The sequence below is a fragment of the Pteronotus mesoamericanus genome, unplaced genomic scaffold (genome assembly GCF_021234165.1).
Source record: "Pteronotus mesoamericanus isolate MK-2021 breed Mesoamerican mustached bat unplaced genomic scaffold, CSHL_Meso_final contig_82, whole genome shotgun sequence".
Classification (NCBI taxonomy): Eukaryota; Metazoa; Chordata; class Mammalia; order Chiroptera; family Mormoopidae; genus Pteronotus; species Pteronotus mesoamericanus.
In genome coordinates, this window is record NW_026555265.1 from 17263047 (window position 1) to 17284825 (window position 21779).

The window sequence follows — 21779 nt, forward strand, 5'->3', positions numbered from 1 at the left end:
AACCCTAAAGATTCAATCAAAAAAGTACTAGAAAGGATAAATGAATTCAGTAAAGCAGCAGGATACAAAATTAGTATCCAGAGATCAGCTGCATTTTCACATGCCAATATTGAACTACCAAAAAGGAAAACTAAGAAAACAATCCCATATAAAATTGTATAAAAAATACCTAGAAATATGAGTAAATTTAACAAAATAGGTAAAAGACCTGTACTTGAAAAAGTGTAAGACTGAAGAAATTCAGGAAGATACAAATAAATGGAAGCATACACTGTGTTCATGAATAAGAAGAATTACATAATTAAAATGTAATCTATAGATTCAACACAATTACTATCAAGATACCACTGGCATATTTCACAGAACCAGAACAAGTATTCCAAAAACTTATGTGGAACCACAAAAGACTCTGAATAGCCACAGCAATCTTGCAAAAGAACAACAAAGTTGAAGAAATCACGCTACCTGGTACCCAACTATACTCTTAGGCCACAGTATTCAAAACAGCATGGTACTACCATAAAAACATACACATAGGTCAATGAGACAGAAGAAAGAACCCAGAAATAAACTCACACCTTTATGGTCAATTAATATTTGACAAAGGAGGCTAAAACATACAATGAAGTAAAAATGGTTTATTCAATAAAGAGTGGATAGGTATGTGCAAAAAATAAAACTAAATAACCAACTTATAAGAATAAGCAACCTAAGAATAAATTTGGATTAAACACTTAAATGTTAGACTCAAAACCATAACATTCATAGAAGAAAACATAGGCAGTAAAATCTGGGGCATTTGTTGTAGCAATATTTTTTCTGATGTATTTCTTCCGGCAAGGGAAACAAAAGAAAGAATAGCAAATGGGACTATATCAAACTAAAGTTTTTGCACAGCTAAGAACACCACCAACAAAATGAAAAGACAACCCACTGAATGGGAGAACATATTCGTGGGTCCATCTGAAAATGGGTTAATACCCAAATTTATAAAGAACGTATAAAACTCAACACCAAAAAATAAATCCAATTAAAAAACGGTCAAAGCGCCTGAATAGACACTTGTTCAAAGATGAGATACAGACGGCCACTGTACATATAAAAACATGGTCAATGTCACTAATCAGAGAAATGCAAATTAAAATCACAATGAGCTATCACTTCATACTTGTCAGAATGGCTATTATCAGTAAATCAACAAACAAATGTTGGCAACAATGGGGAAAGGGGAACCCTTTTACACCGTTGGTAAGACTGCAAATTGGTGTGGCCACTGTGGAAAGCAGTATGGAGTTACTTCAAAAAATTAAAAATGTAACTGCCTTATGACCCAGCTATTCCACTTTTGGAAATTTATCTGAAGAAACCTGAAACACCAATTTCAAAGAATATATGCACCCCTATGTTCACTGCAGCATTACATACAATAGCCAAGATTTGGAGGCAGCCCAAGTGTCCATCAGTAGATGAATGGAAAAAAGCTGCGGTACATTTACCTAATGGAATACTACTTGGCCATCAAAAACAAGGAAATCTTACTGTTTGCAACAGCATGGGCGGACCTGGGGAAGATTATGCTAAGTGAAATAAGCCAGTCAGAGAAAGACAAGTCCCATATGATTTCACTCCAATGTGGAATCTAATGAATAAAATGAACTAACAAGTAAAATAGAGACAAAGTCATAGACAGCTATGAGGGATGGAGCTGGGTGGCAGGGTGGAGGGGCTGAAGGAAAAGAAAAAGAAAACTTTTGGTTAGGAAAATAGCTTCGTGATTTCTGAGGGGAGGAGGAGGTGGAAGAATGTATGGAGGGATAAATGGTGATGGACAAAGACTTGACTTGGGGCGGTGAACACACAATACTGTGTACAGATGATGTGTTGTAAAATTGTGCATCTGAAACCTGTATAATTTTGTTAACCAGTGTTACCCCCAATAAACTCAATAAAAAGGGAAAAAAAACCTTGCAATATCCTGATTATGCTAAACTGTTAAACACAGTTTTCAACATTCAGAATTGAGACTCTCAAAAACAATGGTAATAGTCCAAAGCACAGTATTCAACGACAGTATTATTTTTAAAAAATCTACCAATTGCCCCTTTAATCCCTGTATCCCAATAGTTCACCAATCATATAAGCCTTCCTAGAGAAAGAACAACAGGATAATATTAAGTATCAATTAGCATGTGATAAATCACTCTGTACCTTTGTTTTCATCACTTATTCTGTGCTTTGTATATAAATGATTAGTAGTAGCAATGTAACAGAATTCTAGACAGTGTAGGTCAAATGAAATTAGCAATCATTCAACAAATAAACAGTATCAAGATAAAGGAGCTAATAGATAATATCTCTTCTACTGTAATAAAAAGCAAACATGTGACTATACCTTCCAGTACTCCCACAGCCAGGAATCTTCCATAGAACAATTCTACCATGGGGTTCTTTGGCTTCTCTTCATCTCTATAGCATGTAAAAAACAAATATGGTTATAATTTTTGGATCTGTAAATAATGAAGAAAACATTAAGAGAATAATAATGCATGTGGTTATCATGCACTCAGCTTTGCTATTTAGTGTCGCCTTGGCTAAAGTACTTAAATTTACTCTTCCATTTCTTCACTTGTCAACTGAAAATAGTATCTGTAATTAAAATCACATGGCTACTTTAAAGGTTAAAATGAGTTATTATGCAGGATGCCCTTACAAGAGGACCCGACACAGTCTGTGCTCATGAGTGCCTGATCTTTCTAATACTGTACGTTTCAGTCCCAGACTTTCAGTTTGTATGACACATGCTTATTTGGACTTGTTGGGAAGGGCAAAGCCACTCTTAATCGAGCATGCTTTGTCCACCTTCTGAGCTGAAAGATTCCACCAGCATTACTGTCCAGTCAGACTAATGGAGAACCTATGTGTACTTAATCTATGGTTCCTCTTTCTCAAAAGCTCACGTTCCCTGTACCTTTAAGGTTCTAATACTAAAATTTCTTGCTTTTAGAGAGAGGAAGGGGGAGGAGAGACAAAGTCATCGATTTGAGAAACACTGATTGGTGGCCTTCTTGTACGTGCCCTGGCCAGGGATCAAACCCCCAGCCTGGGTATGTGCCCTGACCAGGAACCGAAACAGCAACCTTCCAGTCTATGAGATGACACTCCAACCAACTGAGCCACACTGGCCAGGGCTCTCAGTAGTTCTTTAAATGTTTCACCCTCAAACCCCTAGTTTCTCCTCTCAAATCTATCCAGATTTTCTGTCAGCACTTCCGATAGTGTCCTATCTTCAACACATTACTCACCAACTGCTTCTTATCTGGAGACTTAGAAGAGCGCCACTTGACTACCTCCTGAATCCTTATTCCTTCTGAAGGAGTCATCCTATTCTGAGGTTGAAGTCTTGCATATTAACTTACTTTTTGTTAATTTTCTTTGGACCCTAGTCATTATCTCCCCCTTTTCTAAAACTGAAAACTGTTTTAAAAAGAGGCTAGAACTTTTCCATTTCCTCTGAAATCTTAAGTCTTATTTGAAATATGTCCCTCTCCTCACTGAATCGAAGGAAAAGGAGAGGGTATATGGGACTTGCCCTTTCAGGGATCAGTTTTTCAATCTTTCTGGCTAGATTCTGATCTTATAGTGGAAATCTAAAGCTACCAGTATTTGTGGCCGCAAATTTCAAACACCTTTGTCAATAACATAGAGCTAACATTTGGGTTCCCATGTGTCTATCTCAGGTTCCTATTTCTCTGTTGACACTGAATACATAAAAGAAAGAAAATGAGTGCTACTTATAAAGCTCTTAAAACCCTATCAATAAATGTCATGGTAACTTACGTCTCCTCTTCAGCTTTCATTTGGAAGGCATCTTCTAACCAGTCTAATAATTTGTGTGTAAACTCACTCACATCTTGCTGTGGAAAGAAAAAAAGTCTTATTGATTTTTGAGCCTATTGACAAAAATACTAAATATTGCAATCAAAATTACAGCCAGACATTCAAAGGTATAATTACTGACTCTTCACAAAGGTATCATATGAAATCTTTCACATCAAATGTAAGAAATATTTATAACTTAACCAGAGCATATATAGTCAGTATTTGAGAAAAACAAGCATTGTATTGATAATCATTGTGACTGGGTTTCACTTTAGGGAAAAAAATTCAAACTTACAAATGAGATTTTTAAAAAGAATTATTACTCTCTCAAAAAAGCTCTGTAATGAATCTTTATTTTAAAAAAAAGCCCCTATCACCAAAATGTTCTTCATTTTATTAAGAATTATTACTGGCTTCTCTCTTAGAAGGAATATATGCTTTTCCTAATTCATTTTTTAAAAAGCCATATCCACTTAACAAAAATGTTAACTTAGGTTGAGTTTAATCAATCACTGACTGCCCAACTATTGAGTCTACCGTCCCATGAACTTCAAACTGATCTTCCACTCAGAACTAGCACATCTGTGACTTTTTGTCACCCCGTCAGTTCTAGCTCCCCTAAACAGGAATAGCCAATAGTAATTTTACTTATCAGCTACCATAATTCTTTCAGCTATATGAGTTGAAACATACAAAATAGGTTCATAAAGAACCTAGGGGGTAAAAATCGATAAATCAGTGTAAGCAATTTGTCTTTAATTATCAAAATATCCCTAAATATAAAACAAACTTACTATCATATGTTTTCCATCTAAAAGTTGTTTAAAGAGCATGTAGGCCTACCTACATACCTTTAAAATACTGAAACTAAGGTCTAGGAAGATTAAATAAATTACTCCAAAGTTGTATAGTTAAAAACAACTGAACTCAGCAAAAAATCCAGTTATAAACATCCATACTATTTGTAGTAGGTTAAACAGTGGCCTGCCAAAATATGTGTCACCTGGAACCTCTGAATATAGACTCATTTGGAATAAGAGTGTTTGCAGACATAATTAAGGTGAGGATTTCAAGATGAGATCATCCAGGGCTAGGACAGGCCTTAAATTCAATTATGAGTGCTCTTATAAAACACAGAAAATGAGCAAATACACAGACACACAGGGAAAAAGAAGACAGAGACTGGAGTTATGCTGCCCCAAGACAACACCAGGAGCCAACAGAAGATGATGGAGGCAAGGAAGGCTTCCCTCCCTTAAAGTTGCTGGAGGAAGCATAGCCCTGCCAACACCTTTATCCAGGATTTCTGGCCTCCAGAACTAAGAACATTTTCAACTGTTTTAAAGTCACTTGGTTTGTTGTAACGTGTCAGTTATCCTAGCAAGTTACAGCACCTTAAAACCTTCCATATTTTTTTTAAAGTTCATGTATCTTTCAAGGTTATCTGACAAGAAACAAAAAGGTTTCCTAATTATCACAATACTCTTCAGAAGAAATTAATCCCTGTCTTTTTTTTTTGCAATCAATCTAAAATTTATAATTATAAAATAATTCTACCTGCTTTCATCAAGAGAAAAATAATTAGGCCTTTATTATAACATTCTAGTTTTAAATTAAAAGTGATAATTATGATTAAAATTGGCAGTACTATATCCCAAAGGGTTCCCCCAAGACACCTGCATATGTCAAAATATGATATAATTAGAAAGAATGTGAAATGTAAGTATAAATTCCTGTTTAAAAAAACATATTGATGCTTATTTCACTTACAGGTTTATTCTACTATGTCACTGATGTGTACTTCAGATTCAAGTGTCTTAAGAACAGAGAGAATCAAATCTATGTCCACCTCACTTGATGTGCAAATACTTTAAAAGACCTTGTAGAGAAAAAAAAATCTATGATGAGAAAACTAGTGATTCTACACTGCTAGCCCAAAGCAGAGGCACTCACGCTGTGCCATTCTGGAGTATATCACAGCATTAACAGCTAGTTGTCTCCTTTCCCCCCAAACAAAACCAGTCTACCTAAGCATAGGCAAGGCTCCCAATGAAGCTTGTGCTGCCTTGTAAGAAAATGACAAGAAAAAGCAATTCCAAAAGAAAGATAAACCAAGGTATCCTTTTCAAATTTAATCGTGTACTCTGTAGCCATAAGAAAATAGAGTACACATGCTAAATAAGAAAACAACGCTACCAAAAAAAGTAAAAAGCACACTTAGAACCAGAAAGTGTCCTAAAATGGTGGTTTGAAATCATTTTTAGGAATAATATTTCTTTTGACCTATTTAAGAATGGTTGTAACAGCTAAGACACTAAACCCAACAGGCATTGGTGGGGCATCACACCATTCTGCTCCCCTCCCGGGCCCATTAGGGGAGGAAAGCCCGCAAATGGCAACCACAGGGCGGAGGACTCCAGCGTGGGCAAAGTTATCAGCTTGGTTACGGAGAGGACCCAGTTAGAGCCTAGGGAAGACTGGGAGAGAGACTGGTCACTCTGAAAGCCTGCGGTAACATTAAGCTTAACAAAGGCCTCTTAGTAACGTGTTCCCTCACCCATTCATTTGGGTGGGCTTTAAAGCAGTCACGTGACCCTAACAGCCACGTGGGCTCCAAGCGCCAGCCTGGGCACAGCGATGCAGCGCTGGCGGGGGCCCAGCTGGACGCGGGGCAGAGACTGAACTGTCTGGCACGGACTGAACCAATGGCACAGAATTTTTAAACCCTGGTCTTCTGGGTTTGAGAAGACAAGGCTGAACTAACCTTCCACAGTGCTACAGATAGAAATGAAACCTTGGGAACCTGGGGACAGTCTTTTATTTCTCCCCCAATAAATCTTACCACTACACCTCCTCCTCTTCCTCTATGTGGGTCCCTGAAACACGTTTCTTACAACTCCGTGTAAGGAACCCATTTCCACCAACATCATCATAGGCACTATTTTTGTTCATTTATCTTTACCATAAAACGTAAAAAAATAAAAAATAAAAAAGCACAGAGAAGGCGGTGGCTCAGTGGCAGAATCACGCATTTTTCAAAACCCTTCTCCCATCACCCTCTCCACACATCTACCTAACGGAGATACATCCAACTACTACAAAGACTACACTGCAAGTGTAGTGGCTTTTATAAAATGTTTTATCTCCGCCCATTACTGCTTCATTGCTATGGCTTCCAACACTGCTGTTCTTGCTTCTCTTCCATTTTCCTTCTTTAATTTCTCTGACTTCTCAAATTATATGTGAAAAGGTTGGTTTGTTTATAGAAGTTTTCTATTTTATAAAAAAAATTCCCAATATTCTTGTAAAGAAATGAATACGTAAAGATTGGAAAATAAAAGCAACAAGAAAGATAATGTAGTTCAGAAACTTTTTCTGAATTTTTAAGGAAAACCATTCCCTGACAGCAAAAACAGGTATATCAAAAGCAGGTACAGTGCATTGGCATTGGGTTATCATACGTATGTGAAGATGTTTAATTACACATTTTAGAGCATTCTTACTTTTACCTATTGTTTTAACTTACCAGTTTCAATCATGATTTATACCTTATTATTTTAATTAAAAATATCTTCTAAATTAATGTTTTAAATGGCTCCAGCTTATTTTAATAAAGATGAATAACATCATCTTCAGTTGCATGAATCTTTAAAAAAACTGCTGACTGAACAATCAGATTAGGTAAAACACAAATGGTTAATAAACAATTAAGCGCAATACAGCTACCTGCTGGGAGTCGTTTGATTTGAAAGCATCCTTAAGAATTTCAACTGCTCTTGATGGATCAACATATTTTCTTTTAGTACCAACAAGAAGTGCAAATAGATATCTCAGTTCACGCATAAAAGGCAAATTCCGATGTTCCTATTGGGGGGGAAAAAACCCTTTAAATGAAGATTAACAAAATCTTTACTGGCAAACAGATATTCATTTTAAAATTAACAAAAATTTAAGTAATGTAGTTTAGGAATGAGCCCAGCATTCTTACATCCTAATTAAAGAGGTGTTGGTATCGAGACTCAAAGCGGTCAAGTGCAAACACAGCAAAGGACCTAGGCTAAGATCACAATTTCAGGATAAATGCCTCATATTCATAGCAAATGATGTCATTACCCAGCCAAGAATATCCTCCTCTTTCAAGTCTATTATAATCCTTTCCATTCAGCAAGGCCCAGATGCTGCTGAGGACATCAGTAACAACTGTCACCAATAAATGAGTGCTAACTAGGTGCAAGGCACTGATTTTAAGTACTTAACCTCAAAACAGCTTAAGCAAAAATCCTTCCTCCTCCACTATACACTTAGTGTTCCTTTGAAATCGTGTGTTTCTCAATAAGACTGTATAGTTCTCAAAGATAAGAACTGCTGTATCTTCCACAATGTTTTGCTACACAAAGCACTCATTCACTTCTTACTGGTTGATTAAGCCAAAGAATAAAAACAACTCAATATAACAATCATGAGCAATTTATTTTAAAACAGGAAACTTAAAAGAAATGTAATTCACATAATAGTAAAAATACACTTCATAGCAACAAAAGTAATTCTTACTTCAGTTAGCTCTTGCAGTAACAATTTTAACAGACAAAACTTACGCAATTTAAATATTAGAAGAGTTTTCTAAGTTTGCAGAGTTGGAGTTCTCAGTATTATAAAATGTGTGTAAATGTGTATAGTTGTTTTCAGACTAATATAAATGGTATAGAAATAGCCGCTTCCAGAATGCATTCAAAAAGGAATCCTAAGAAATAGGTGTAGGGGAATAAAGTTGATTCCAAATATACTCGCCATTTGATCCAAAACGATATACCAATATAGTGATCACAAAGTGCACTACATGACATAAAAATGCTAAGTTATGGAAAACATGGACTTTATTTAAATATAATAAATTCCATCAAAGTTAAATGTAAAAGTTTTAAATGAGATTGAAAATTAACCCATTATTTTTCTGTGGTATTTTCTACTCCCCTACAATTGTCCTATAAAATATGTTTTAAAAATGTAAATACTACACATTTTAATTCATAAAATAATTTCCATATATATCCTTAATTTCCTGAGATCAATTTTTTCATTTATCACTATTTCTTAAAGTCAGCGCTGTGTTTTGAGACACTCCTTGCCAAGTGACATGGATAAAATAAATGATTTTTGAAAATTAAGTGGAATTCTGCTGAAAAACATATTTGAAAAATAAAATACTTTAATATAATATTTTTCTCTCAGATAATTCTTGTGGCTAGAAAATCTTTCAGAATTTCAAATGTAATGCAAATGTAAATGCAAAACTGTAAATGGTGTTAAAAGCAGCTACTGCATTTGCCTAAATCATGAAAATACCACCACACATAAAAACTATTCTAACATTGTTCTTTGTTTTCAAACACATTTATCAATACATAACTGATTTACAATATGGTGTACATTATGAAGTATATGATTTTACGAGCCTCAGATGTGTATATTCATGGAAGCATCGCCACGATCAAGGTAACATACCTACCCATCATCCCCCATAGATTCTGCATCCCTCATTCCCCTTCCTAATCATCCCAGGCAACAATGGTCACTCTTTATTTTCTAGAAATGTACATAAATCAAATCATACACTACGTATTTGTTTTAGTCTGGTTTCTTGCAACAAGCATAATTATTTTGACCTTCATTCATGTGACTGTGCATTAATAATAAATTCATTCCATTTTATTGCTTGGTGGTATTTCATTGTATGGATATACCACACTTATTCACCCATTAACCTGTTATACCTGCTGTGGATATTTATTGTACATATCTTTCTGTGGACATATGCTTTTCTTTCCTTTTTTTTTTTTTTTTTTTTGAGTAAAAACCTGGAAAGGAAGGCCTAGCTTTATGGATGTTTTTAAGAAACAATCAAATGTTTTCCAGAGGCATTACACAATATTCCCATTGGTTGTATAATGATAGTTCTAGGTCCACATTCTACAACACTTACATGTAAGTTATGTTTTTAACTTTCGTTCTTCTTGCAGGTACACAGAACCTGTAGCTTCAAATTGCATTTTCCAAATGATTTATAATGTGAGCATATTTTCATGTGGTTATTTGTAATCTGTATATCTTATATGGTGACATATATGTTAAAATATTTTTCTCAATACAGTAACCGGTTACTTGTCTTACTATTGACTCATAGAAGTTCTGGACATATTCTAGATACACTACGTTTTGCTAAAATTTTTTCCTAGTCTGTGGCTTGCTTTTTCTTTCTGTATACATTTTTTCAAAGATTATAGGTTTTAATTTTAATGAAGTCTAATTTATCATTTTTCCTTTTATGATTTGTGCTTTTTTGTTGTCCTACTTAAAAAGTCCTTTAAACCTAAAACACCAAAATTTTCTGTCTTCTTCAATAATTTTCATACTTATAGTTCTACCTTTTAGATCTATAACCCATTATATTTTTCTCATACAGATTTCTCATACTACCCTTATAAGTAGAGTGTTCTCATAAAACCTAAGTCAAAATGACATAAGGTGAAGAGTATCCCCCCCTTTCCTAAAGTTCAAATTATGCCACTTCACTTTTACAAAAGACCTACATTAGTACTGGAACAGTTTTCTTACATAACAGCAAAAAAATCTGCTTTGGATTTCTAAAGCAGGGATACCTGTATAATATCGTGTAAGAATTGATAATTATTTTGCTGTCTACGACACCATTAATTTAAAAGATTTTTCTTTGCCCATTGAATTGTTTTGGCAACACTGATTAGAATCAATTCATCCTTTATGTGTAGTTCTATTCTTAACTCTATTCTGCTCCATGGTCTATATGGACTATCTTTTCTCCAATAAGAGAGTTCCTTGATCATTGTTGCCTGATAATTACTCCTCCAAAATTGTCTTTCTTTTAAAAATTGCTAAGGTTATCCTATCTATTTTGATTCTCTGTATACATTTTAGAATCGGTATGCCAATTACTATCAAAAAGCCTCCTGGGATTATGACAGGGAATGCACTGAATAAAGAGATTAAATTGGGGACAACTGATACTTTAACAATATTGAATCTCCTGATCCATGAACATGCTATATTTCTCTTTACTTCCTTAATTTGTCTCAGTAATATTTTTTTAAAATAAGTTTTAAAGTCTTCTTTAAAGATTTTATATATTTTAGAGAGAGGGGAAGGGAGGGAGAGAGAGGGAGAGAAATATTAATTGGTTGCCTTTCATGCACCCCCAACTGGGAACCTGGCCTACAACCCAGGCTTGTGGCCTGACCAGGAATCAAACCAGTGACCTTTTGGTTCGCAGGCCAGTGCTCAACACACTGAGCCACAACAGCCAGGGCTCTCTCAGTAATATTCTGTAGTTTTCCATATATATCTTTTGCCTACTTTACCCCAAAAGTCTACATTTTATGCTATTGTATATGTGTTTTTTTTATTTAAATGGCAAGTATTTAGAAATATAATTGATTTTTGAATGTTTGTATCATATACCCTTGATAATTTATTGCTTCTACCATTTTTCTTTTTTTGGTACTTTGGATTTTCTACATAGACAATCAAGTCATAAACGTGTACATGCACACACACAGAGCTTTAGTTCTTACTTTCCAATCTGTCTGCTTGTTTCCTTTTCTTGCTTTACAACACTGGTTAAAAACTCCAGTCTAATGTTTAAGAGAAGTGGTAAGAGATGACATCTTTGATTTTTCCTGATATTTGGGAAAAAGTATTCAGTCTTTCACCATTAAGTATATTCATTGTATATTTTTCATAAGTGAGCTTTATAAGGATAAGAAAGTTCCTTTTTATTCCTAGTTTTAGAGATATTTTGCCATAAATAGACGTTACCTTTTTGTCAAACCCCCTTTTTTCAGCTACTAAGATAATCATATGGTTTTCTTCTTTAGTCTGTTAATGTGGTGAATTACACTGATTTTTGAACACATAACTAATTTTGCAGTCCTGGATAAACCCCACCTGCCAATTAGGTATTAGCCTTTATATATATCTCAGGATTCAATTTACCAAAATTTGCTACAACTTTTGTTTCTATATTTGTGAGAAATATTGGTCTGTAGTTGTCTTTGAATATCTTTTTCTACAATACTGTTGATTTCAGAGTAACACTGGGCTCATGACTTGGGAAGTTTTACCTTTTCTTCAATTTTCTGGAAAAACATTTAGAGAATTGGTATTTTCTTTCTTAAACATTTAGTATAATTGACTAGTGAACTATTTTGCTGTTAAATTTTTGGTGGCAGGGTTCTTAAATAAAAATTCAATTTTTAAAATATAATACAGCGATACTCATTATTTTTTCATCCAGTGATCTTGGATAGCTTATGGTTTTTAAGATTTTTATCTGTTGTTTATAATATTCCACTATTCTCTTTCATTATCTATGGGATATGCAGTGATATGCCCCTCTTTTACTCTTTTTTTTAAAAAAATATTTTATTTATTTTTAGACAGAGGGGAAAGAAGGAAGAAAGAGGGAGAGAAACATCAATGTGCCTCTTGGGTCACCCACTGAGGACCTGGCCTGCAACACAGGCATGTGCCCTGGGTGGGAATCGAACCAGTGACCCTTTGGTTCACAGGCTGGCACTCAACCCACTGAGCCACATCAACCAGGTCTCACTGTTTATATTGATAATTTGTTTCTTCTTTCTTCTCCCTTGCTCAGTCAACCTAGAAGTTCATCACTTTTACCAATTCTAAGAATTAGTTTTTGATTTCATTAGTCTTCTCTATTGTCTTTCTGATTTTCTGATTTCATTGATTTATGTTCTTATTGTTATTATTCCTTTTCTTCTGTTAAATTAATTGCTTTTTCTCGCCAAGTTCTTGATGCGTAAGCTGTAATTAATTTGAAACCACTCTTACTTTCTAATAAGGTGTCCGGTTCATATATTTTCCACTAACCACTGCTTTAACTGCATCTCTCTAATTTTGATACGTCATGTTTTAATTTTTACTCAGTTCAGAATATTCTGAACTTCCTCTTTTGACTTTTTCTTTGTCCTTTGGATTAAAGATATATTATTTAATTTCAAACTATCAGGGAGATTTTCTAGATATCTTATTGTTGGTTTCCTTCTTAGTCAGAAAACATTTTTTATGCTTTGAATCATGTAAAATTTACAGAGTTGTAAATCCAGTCTCTGTTACTTCATCATGGCTGCAGACAGAAATTCCAGAATGCCTCCATTATTTGTAAATTCAAAAATCCTCCAGGTATTTGTGAAGTAATACAGTATGGCTCATATGCTTCACATTTGTGAGCAGTAAAAAGTGGGGAGATATTATTTGGAAAATGCTGTAAATCAAGACTTCAAGTAATACAAACTTATGAATAATAAAACTTTAGCTATAAAACTTTAGCTATTTATATAAAGATTACTTCTAAGTATTATAAGCCTACACATCTTTGTGTTGTCAACATTTGATGTATGTTTTGCCATCAGTTTGTAACTTCTTAAGTCAAAGACAATATGTGTGAAGGTGGGGAGGGTGAGATGTTTACAGTGAGAATCTATCTTTCAATTTCTGGTACCTCACAGTTCTCCTAGACATTAACATTGTGAATAGTACAAATAAATGTGAATGGATAAAATTAGTTTTAACTTCTAGAAAAAACAACCAAGTCTACCTAAAATAAAAACTGATTTCAAGGACTCCATCTCTTTCTCTCACTATGAATGTAATACAGTATTTGCAGTAACCTTTAATTTCTGATTAAAAAAATATCCTGCGTAGCAGTACAAGCAAATAACATCTCTGTGATTGATCAAAGTGATCCCCAAGGGTATGCTGTACCTTAGCACATTAGTTTTCAAACTCCATGTAGCAGTAAATGTAAGTTAAATATAAATTCACTATTAAATAATAAGTGAAAACAATTACACTGACACCTTTTTAAAAACCTGTGTCTTTTATCACCTCAACTAAATACAGTACCAATCAGTGGCTGAATAACTACCTATAAATCCCCTATGGTTGCTTTAAAGATGTCATATTACAGTATGTATTACTGTCACCATTCCAAATTAAAGAATAGCCTCATTTGTGGAACAGTCTTTTACAAAATTGTGCAGTATGCTTCTGAATAAGTGTCTTTTGTGAATAGAAGTAGATATTCTTTTTATTCCTTAAGCTAAAGGGACACCTGGACATGCTGACCCTTCCACTGCAAGAAATAAATTTCCCTACAAAGGTGCTAACATTGGACCTATATATTTTTCTAGCATTCAGTTGAACATTCTCATGACCCCAAAACTAGCTCTGGTACATAAGCATGGATATCACAATGGTTACTAAGTAAGATTAGAAAAGTAACTCGGTTATAGTTAACACTTTGAAGAATACAAGAAGTTAAAACTCTGTAAAGCACTAAAATCCAGGACATAAAAGAAAAGGTCAAGATACATATTAATATGTAACAAAGTAATATTTTTAAATAATGTTATATAAATTATAAATATACTCCAACTGATACATCAGAAGAGAGGGCTGTTGATATTAACAAACTGCAATAAAGGGAAGCACTATTCCAAAAAGTATGATGTAAAAATTGTAAAGACAGAAGGGGTTTTGCTTAATTTCTCTGAGAGGTATGAGGAGTTGTCAGATGATCTTCATTTCCTTTTGAAAGTGGTTTATCAGCCTGATACTTTATAATCTAAAGATTATAGCCTGGAAACCTGGTTATAAATCAAGCTCTATTCCCATTACCTTGAATTATGTTTCATATGTTTGCAGAAAAAGTAATTTTCAAAATTATACACTAAGAGAAAAACATAAATTAATAATTAATTGTTACTACCAAAAACAGGTCACACAAAGTTCAAGACTTTAATGAAACCTAGTCCCCTTTAGGGATACAGTACTTTTATACAGTACTTTTATGAGAAGATCACTGAGGACCTATACTCAAGTATATTATCTCCATAATTAATTTCTTCATGCAAATCAGTCCTATATTTTGAAAAGCTAGTATGAACAATATAAGTTTAACTAACAAAGGTTGACAACTGGTACTTGTTAGGTACTAGGCACTTCTAACCCTTTACATGTTTTATCTCATTTAATTCTCACAGCAACTTTATAAAAATAATTGCTATTATTATTTACACTTTTCAGACACGGAAACTGAGCAGAGACAGATCGAGTAATGTGCTGTCTTCCTCTAGGTCCACTGAGAGAACTAGGCCTTGTTGTCTATACTGTCGAATTATATTACCCAACAATATTAACTTACAAAATAGATTTGCACTGCAAAGACGGCCAGAGCAAAACTAAGCTTTTAAAGGGCCGGTCTACAGAAAAGCAAGTGAAAAAACTTTTGATTTCAACAGAATTTTTCAGGAGACAAAAAAAAAATCTTGAATTGTAAATTGCAGCCTATAAAGTTTATTGAAATTGGTCAGTCCAAAAAGAAAAAGAAAAAAGCAAGTATGAAATTATACAAAAAATTGGCATAATACAGGTGAAGAAAAATTCATATTTACAATACACTGACAAAGAACAGAAAGTTACTGTAGTAGTAATTGAGAATAATGAGTTGATATTCAAATTTGACAATGTTTCAGGTTTGATAAGAGGCAAATCCGCCCAAAATAAACACAGATTAAAAACTGAGACCCTCTGTTTAATTTTACCTTTTGATTTCGAGGTAAATCTTGAGCATTTGATGGAGGCTTGTAATTCAGAACTAATCTTCTAAATTCCAAAAGATTGAATAATGACTGAAAAAAACAACAATTTAAGAAACTTAAGGAAAAAATTCTATTAACAGAACTGTAAAAATATGATGCATTTCAGAGATTTATTTTTAGCAACTGTACACCTTATCACAGAATTGATCCAACTGGTGCAATAAGGCCTAAAGGGTCCAGCACAAATAACGCCCCTTTTTTATGACAAAATCTTTTATTACAGAATCATAAGCATGTAATTCGGTAACATAACAATATCACACTCAAGCACACCATACGACATTTCAGGTGAAATGTTCAAATTAAAACTATAAAGAATTACATCCATATTAACACCCTACCAACAACACTCAAGCAGGTGTTACTTCTGCCAGAACCTCTATTGTTCCCCCTGAGAAAAAGTCAAATTACTTATATTTGGACATACTGTTTTTGATCATTAACAAATTTATTGTACTGCAAATCAGAAATTATACATGGACAACTCAGAAAAGCATACTATATATTAAAAGCTTTCTTTATGTTATTTTGTGCCTAATATGCAGTTTCCTCAAAATAAAAGGTATACAAATGCAAAGTCTAGAACTTTTTAAATATATCATGTTTACTATAAGTTATGTAGAGATATCAATTCTATAAAAATATAGCACAAATAAATGTATGGGCCATATGCCTGGTAATGGAGACACAAAGAAATGAATATTATCTCTATGTTCAAGGAGACACACAACCTGGAAGGAAGAGAGATATAAATGTGACTCCAAGATATAGTAATATTTTTCACACAGTGCATACTAAGAGCATATAAAATGTACCCATGGTAAGACTTGCTGAGCTGATTTTAAACTATTGCTTAAAATCCATTAATATCATCATGATAAACACTTGTTTAAAAAATTAAATAAAATACAATGGAAAATATCAGAACACATCATACACAGTAAATTCACCAGAGTATTTTTATAAATTTCATTGTAGATATTTTACATTGTAGATATTTTACAAATACAGAGTATTTTTTATAAATTTCATTGCAGGAAATCCCAGGTCAACTTACTCTAATCAATTCTAAGATAAAGCTGGAATTCATTGTATACTTTACAATGAAAAATGTATTCCTTTTCTGAGTCACAGTTTATAAAGTTTAAAAGTCACTGTACAAGAAGTGATAGTGTATTAAATCTAAGCAAAGATGGGTTAGCCGACTTGATAGACAATAAAGGCAGCACCCGAATCAATAAGCCAAAAGTTGTTTGTTTGTTTGTTTGTTTTTTTAGTAGTTGGCTGTTGAGAAAAGTGGCCTACTATAATAGTTATAGATATATATGTGGATTAAAGATGTAAATATGAAAGGTAAAACTGTAAATCTGCTAATAGAAAATGTTGGAAAATATTTTTGTTATCTCGTGATCTGAAAATAGTTCTTAATTAAATAATATGAACACGAGGTAATTCATTTATTCATTCATTCATTCATTCATTCAAGAAATGTTTATTAAGCACCCACTACATGCAAAGGGAGACAGGCAGTAAAGAATAAAATATATCAATTCTCTGCCCTTGTGGAGATTACAGTTTTGTAATGGCAGGTTAAAACAATGACAGTAGATGTTATAAATCAGAAATAATGTGAAATCAATAATAGCAGATCAAGATCAGAACCTCAGGGAAAAAAAGAAGCATTTAAATGCTACAGGAAAAAGTGTTATGAGAAAGACGAAGTAAGAACAGTAAGGGAAGTAGAGTATGAGATCACAGAAGAAAACAGAGTACAAAAAACAAGGGCTTTCAAATATATCTAAGTATCAAAATAGCTGCAGAGCATTAAAAAAACACCTACACCAGGGGCCTCTTGACAAAGATATAAAGTACCACAGAACATTCTCATCAAAGAATCACTGGCAAATTTCAAGAACAAGATTAGCAATACTCGCAAAGGTTGCCACATTCCAATAAGGTAAGGGCAGGAAAACAACCTTTGGGTTCGGCATTTGGGATGCCACTTTTCAGTATAATGGTACATGGAGAAGAGCAGCAAAGAGTACTGAAGAAATGGGATATAAGTAAGGGAGTCAAAATGTAGATTGTTCATAGGAGGAATTTAAGGAGGAAAAAATACCGATAAATTAGAAGAATCCCAACACTGCTTCTATGCTCTGAGCTCCCACTGGAGAATATTTCTCTTCTTCCTGAACACCCATTAGAATCTCTTTCTGGTGTGGGTGTGCTGGTTATGAATTATTTCAGCTTCTGCTTGACTGAAAATTGTTTTCTCTTCATTTTCGTAAGATTTTTGCTAGTTATAGAATCCTAGATGGCCAGTTATTTCTTCTAACACTTTAAAGACAGCATTTCTGCTGAGAAGTCAGCTCTAAGACTTATTTTTGTTCCTTATAAAAGTGATATATCTTTTCCATCTGGCAACTTCTAGGATTTTCTCTTGTCTTTGTCTATTGTTTTTTCTGTTTTATTGTGACGTGCCTTGGTGCAAGTTCTTTATATTTTATTACTTGATGTCTATTGTTTCCTAAATCTGTAGCTTCACCTCTTTCATCAAGTTTAGAATTGTGTTATCTCTTCAAATATTGCTTTTTTCCTTTTCCCTCTTTATTCCCCCTACAGAACGATGAATATACTGTGCTGGTCGTACTATTCACATGTCCAAATTCTCTCACTTGTATTTCATGACTTTAGTCTCAAAGTACTCTTCAGACCAGTTGGTCAGTTGATGAATTCCCTTCAGTTGTGTCTAATGTGCTGGTTTCTTATTTATTGTAATTTTCAATCCTAAAATTTCTATTTTCTTCTTTTTATAGTTTTCTATCAAAATTCTCAATCATGCTTTTAAGCCCTTGACCATATTAATAATTATTATAACAATTCAATTTTCATGTTTCCCAGTAGGTATATTTCTCCTGCCCATTATTTTCCCTTAATTTTTGGAGACATCTTACGTCTGGCATGACTCAATATGAATGACTTGAGTGCTAGACATTATATGTGAAAAAGTGGAGAAAATTCAAAGTTCTTATTACTTATAACAAGTCTGGGGCCATCTGAAATCCCAGGTCAACTTAATCTAATCAACTCTGAGATGAAGCTGAAATTAAAAAACTATGAATTTTTTTCTTTTTATTTATTTTTTTTAAACTGTTTTCAGTTCTCCATTAATCCTAGGTTCTTCTATCCCTTTAGTAATCTGAAAATCTGAGGTGTTTACTAGGGTTCCAAGTCTGTGCAAAACTGTGCTTAGTTTCCCAGCCACTCAGCAGCTACTTTTGGAATTGCCTCAAGGATAAAAATCAGCCCAAAACGTGAAGCATGTTCTTTGAACATCCTGTTCTCTCAGAACTTAGCCTCAAAATTCCTCTATTTTAGAATTATATGATGCCTTCAAAAAGTTGATTTTTGCGCTGTTTTGTTTTGGGTTCCAGCAAAGTATGACCAGGTAGGTGACCTAAAACAACCTGCTAAGCTATTACTCAAAGCAGAACTTGTAACCATAATAACAATAGCACAGAAATTAATTTTTTTAAGTTCCAAACACTTTATTCCCTAAATCACAGTCATAATGCATTGGTCAACATATTCCTTCAAAAGGTGTGGGACAGGGTAACCGTCACTACTGCCTAAATTGTGTTTGTGATTGATGCACACTGAAAGTAAGTATTTTTGTATTCAGTCCAAAGCTAAAACGCGAATTTTGAAGAACACTTGTGAAATGGAGTTTGGCTAGATTCTTGCAAATAACAGAGCTATGAGAGATGAAAGTTCAAATAATTTGTAGAAAACAAAAGGGTTGATGACAAGAGAGCAAAGGGACATATAAATGGCCTATAGCAGAGGATACCGAGAAGAAGCAAGATAAATTTTCCTAGGTGGATTATTTAAAAAATAGAATGGTATCATATACATTTCAAGGTGAGGTAGGTAAAGCAGATGGAATGATTAAAAGATAAAAGTCTGCATACAGAGCAATTAAATGCCTATGTCCATCCCAGACAACTGCTACCTCATTCTTTGGGATATAGGAAATTTAGTCTTTGAATATTACTGAACCTAACTGACTCAGGTTTATAAAATCAGTTGTAGTGTGTATTAGGATAGAAAGAGGGGTTGAGATTCAGAGATACAAATAGAAATATTAAGTAAAAACATGCAAACAAATCCCTAACTGATCTTTCCCCAAATCCCCTTTCTCTAGACCTGCCGTTGGAAAGCCAGAAACCACGCTTAGCCACAACAAATCAGAATCCAGTCTGATTTTGAGGCAGAGAAATCTTCTGTGGTAGAAGACTTAAGAAAAAATTGAGCTAATACACTTGAGCATATAGGCTATATTATTGATAAGACCATTAAGAGATGTTGGAGCATTTGGAAAATTTCAAGAATAAGTATACAGAAAAATAGGAAAAAAATGGTGGCAAACTCCAAGAAAACAAAGGATTGCAGAAGGGTAGTCCTAGTAAATCACTGTAATATTTACAAAGCCACAGAAAACATAAACACTGACTACTATCTTTAAATTGTACTATAATTGTGCTGGCAGGCCAAAGAGAAGGCAATTCTAGATAGGTGAAATGGAAGAGCTAAATCCTTACCTATCTCAGCAGGAAGGCATGTCATTTTTAAAAATGAATATAACAGGAGAAACAGCTGAACCTGTTTGTAGTTGCCACAGGGCTATCAGGTAGGCATGTTTAGGACAGACTATTGCTGTTTCTCACTATAAGCCTTTTACTGCTATGAAATTCTTGGTTTTCTCATTGAATTAGGTATTTGGGTTCTTTGAGGAAAATTAAAGAGATAACAGCAAGTGACATGAATAAACATGTTAAATGATCTCCTGAATTTTTTTGTTTTTGAAAGCCTGCGGCATCTTTTCAATCCCATATACATCATTAGGGTGACAGAAGCTTCTAAGGTCATTAATTCTACCGTAAATGATATATGCTCCTTTTTTGGTTCATTCATTCATTCATTCATTCATTCATTCAATAATTACATAATGGGCTCCTCCCAAGGTGTCAGACACTATACTATATTCTGTTACAGAAAAACCTAGAAGATGTGTTTAATACCGTCAAGATGTTTGTATTCTTGTCAACCAGAAATTACATGATAAAGCAACTTAAAACAGACTTTAAAATCACAGTAAAAAACAAAACAAAGTGATCTTCAGACAAAGTTTTCTTTCTACCCATAATTTTCCAAAATGTAAGGCTTAATGTTTTTCCTTACCTCCAAAAATCAGTATCTTAATCCTTCATTATACCTCAGCTTTTTCAAGGTTAGAAGTTACTTCTAGGTGTCTAGATTTCTCCAAAAGAAGAAATAAGTAACCCCAAGTCTCCTATACTTGCTTGGAAATGCTGTAAAGCCATGATACAGTTAAGTGGCAGATAAAATTTAAAATTAGTTAAAATTACCTCAACTAACTTTACCAAACTTACAACTAATTTTTACAAAAACAATTACTTTTTTTGTAAAAGTTTTTTACTAAATTTGTAAAAATATTTTTCTGTAATTTTTACAAAAACTTACTTTTACAACTTTACAATTTACCAAAATTAGTTAAAAAGGGTAATTTTTTCCAGTCCATTCTCCCTCCCAACCAAAAAAAAAAATGCCCCCAAAAATATGAAATGGAAAGCAAAAGCTAAGGTCAGCAAACATCGCTCAAAGTAAAAACAGATGAACAATTCTTTCAAATTTGAAATAGGATAGTAAGAGAAGTTTATCTTATGAAAACAAAGAGTGATTCTCCTCAAACCTATGAATATTAACTTAATTATCATTTAAAATGTGTCTTTCTTAAAATATGATGTGGAGAAATAAAGAGCACCTATTCTAAATAACAAATATTGATTATTTGCAAGTGCTTTCTTTCTTCTTACAGTTTTCTAAGAGAAGCTTCTAATCAATGAGCCTCATTTATTGGCCAAAATAGCATTTGCTTGTCCAAATGCAGGCAGCAAAGCACATTCATGAACATTCAGATCACAGCCATAAAACTGTGCTTCCTATTTTAAAATGATGTCTAAATTATTTAGATTGGACAATGAAATGCAAAAGACTTAGTAACAGTGAAAGTAAAGCAAGGTATTCTATTCTAAGAGACTCTAAAATAGCAAATAAAATTTTAGATACTGTTGGCATGTAGCTAAATTAGTGCATAATCAA

General features: G+C 33.7%; 1 protein-coding gene across 2 annotated transcripts in view; it reads right to left on the reverse strand.

Moving 5' to 3' along the window:
• USP25 (ubiquitin specific peptidase 25) overlaps positions 1-21779 on the reverse strand; it is a 125014-nt gene that overhangs the window by 59928 nt on the left and 43307 nt on the right. For both annotated transcript variants that reach the window (XM_054585221.1, XM_054585220.1), the window contains exons 6-9: positions 15540-15626; positions 7606-7743; positions 3838-3914; positions 2393-2466 (exon numbers count right to left, since the gene is read on the reverse strand). In XM_054585221.1, coding sequence (XP_054441196.1) covers positions 2393-2466; positions 3838-3914; positions 7606-7743; positions 15540-15626 — 376 coding nt within the window. The remainder of the gene's footprint in view (positions 1-2392; positions 2467-3837; positions 3915-7605; positions 7744-15539; positions 15627-21779) is intronic.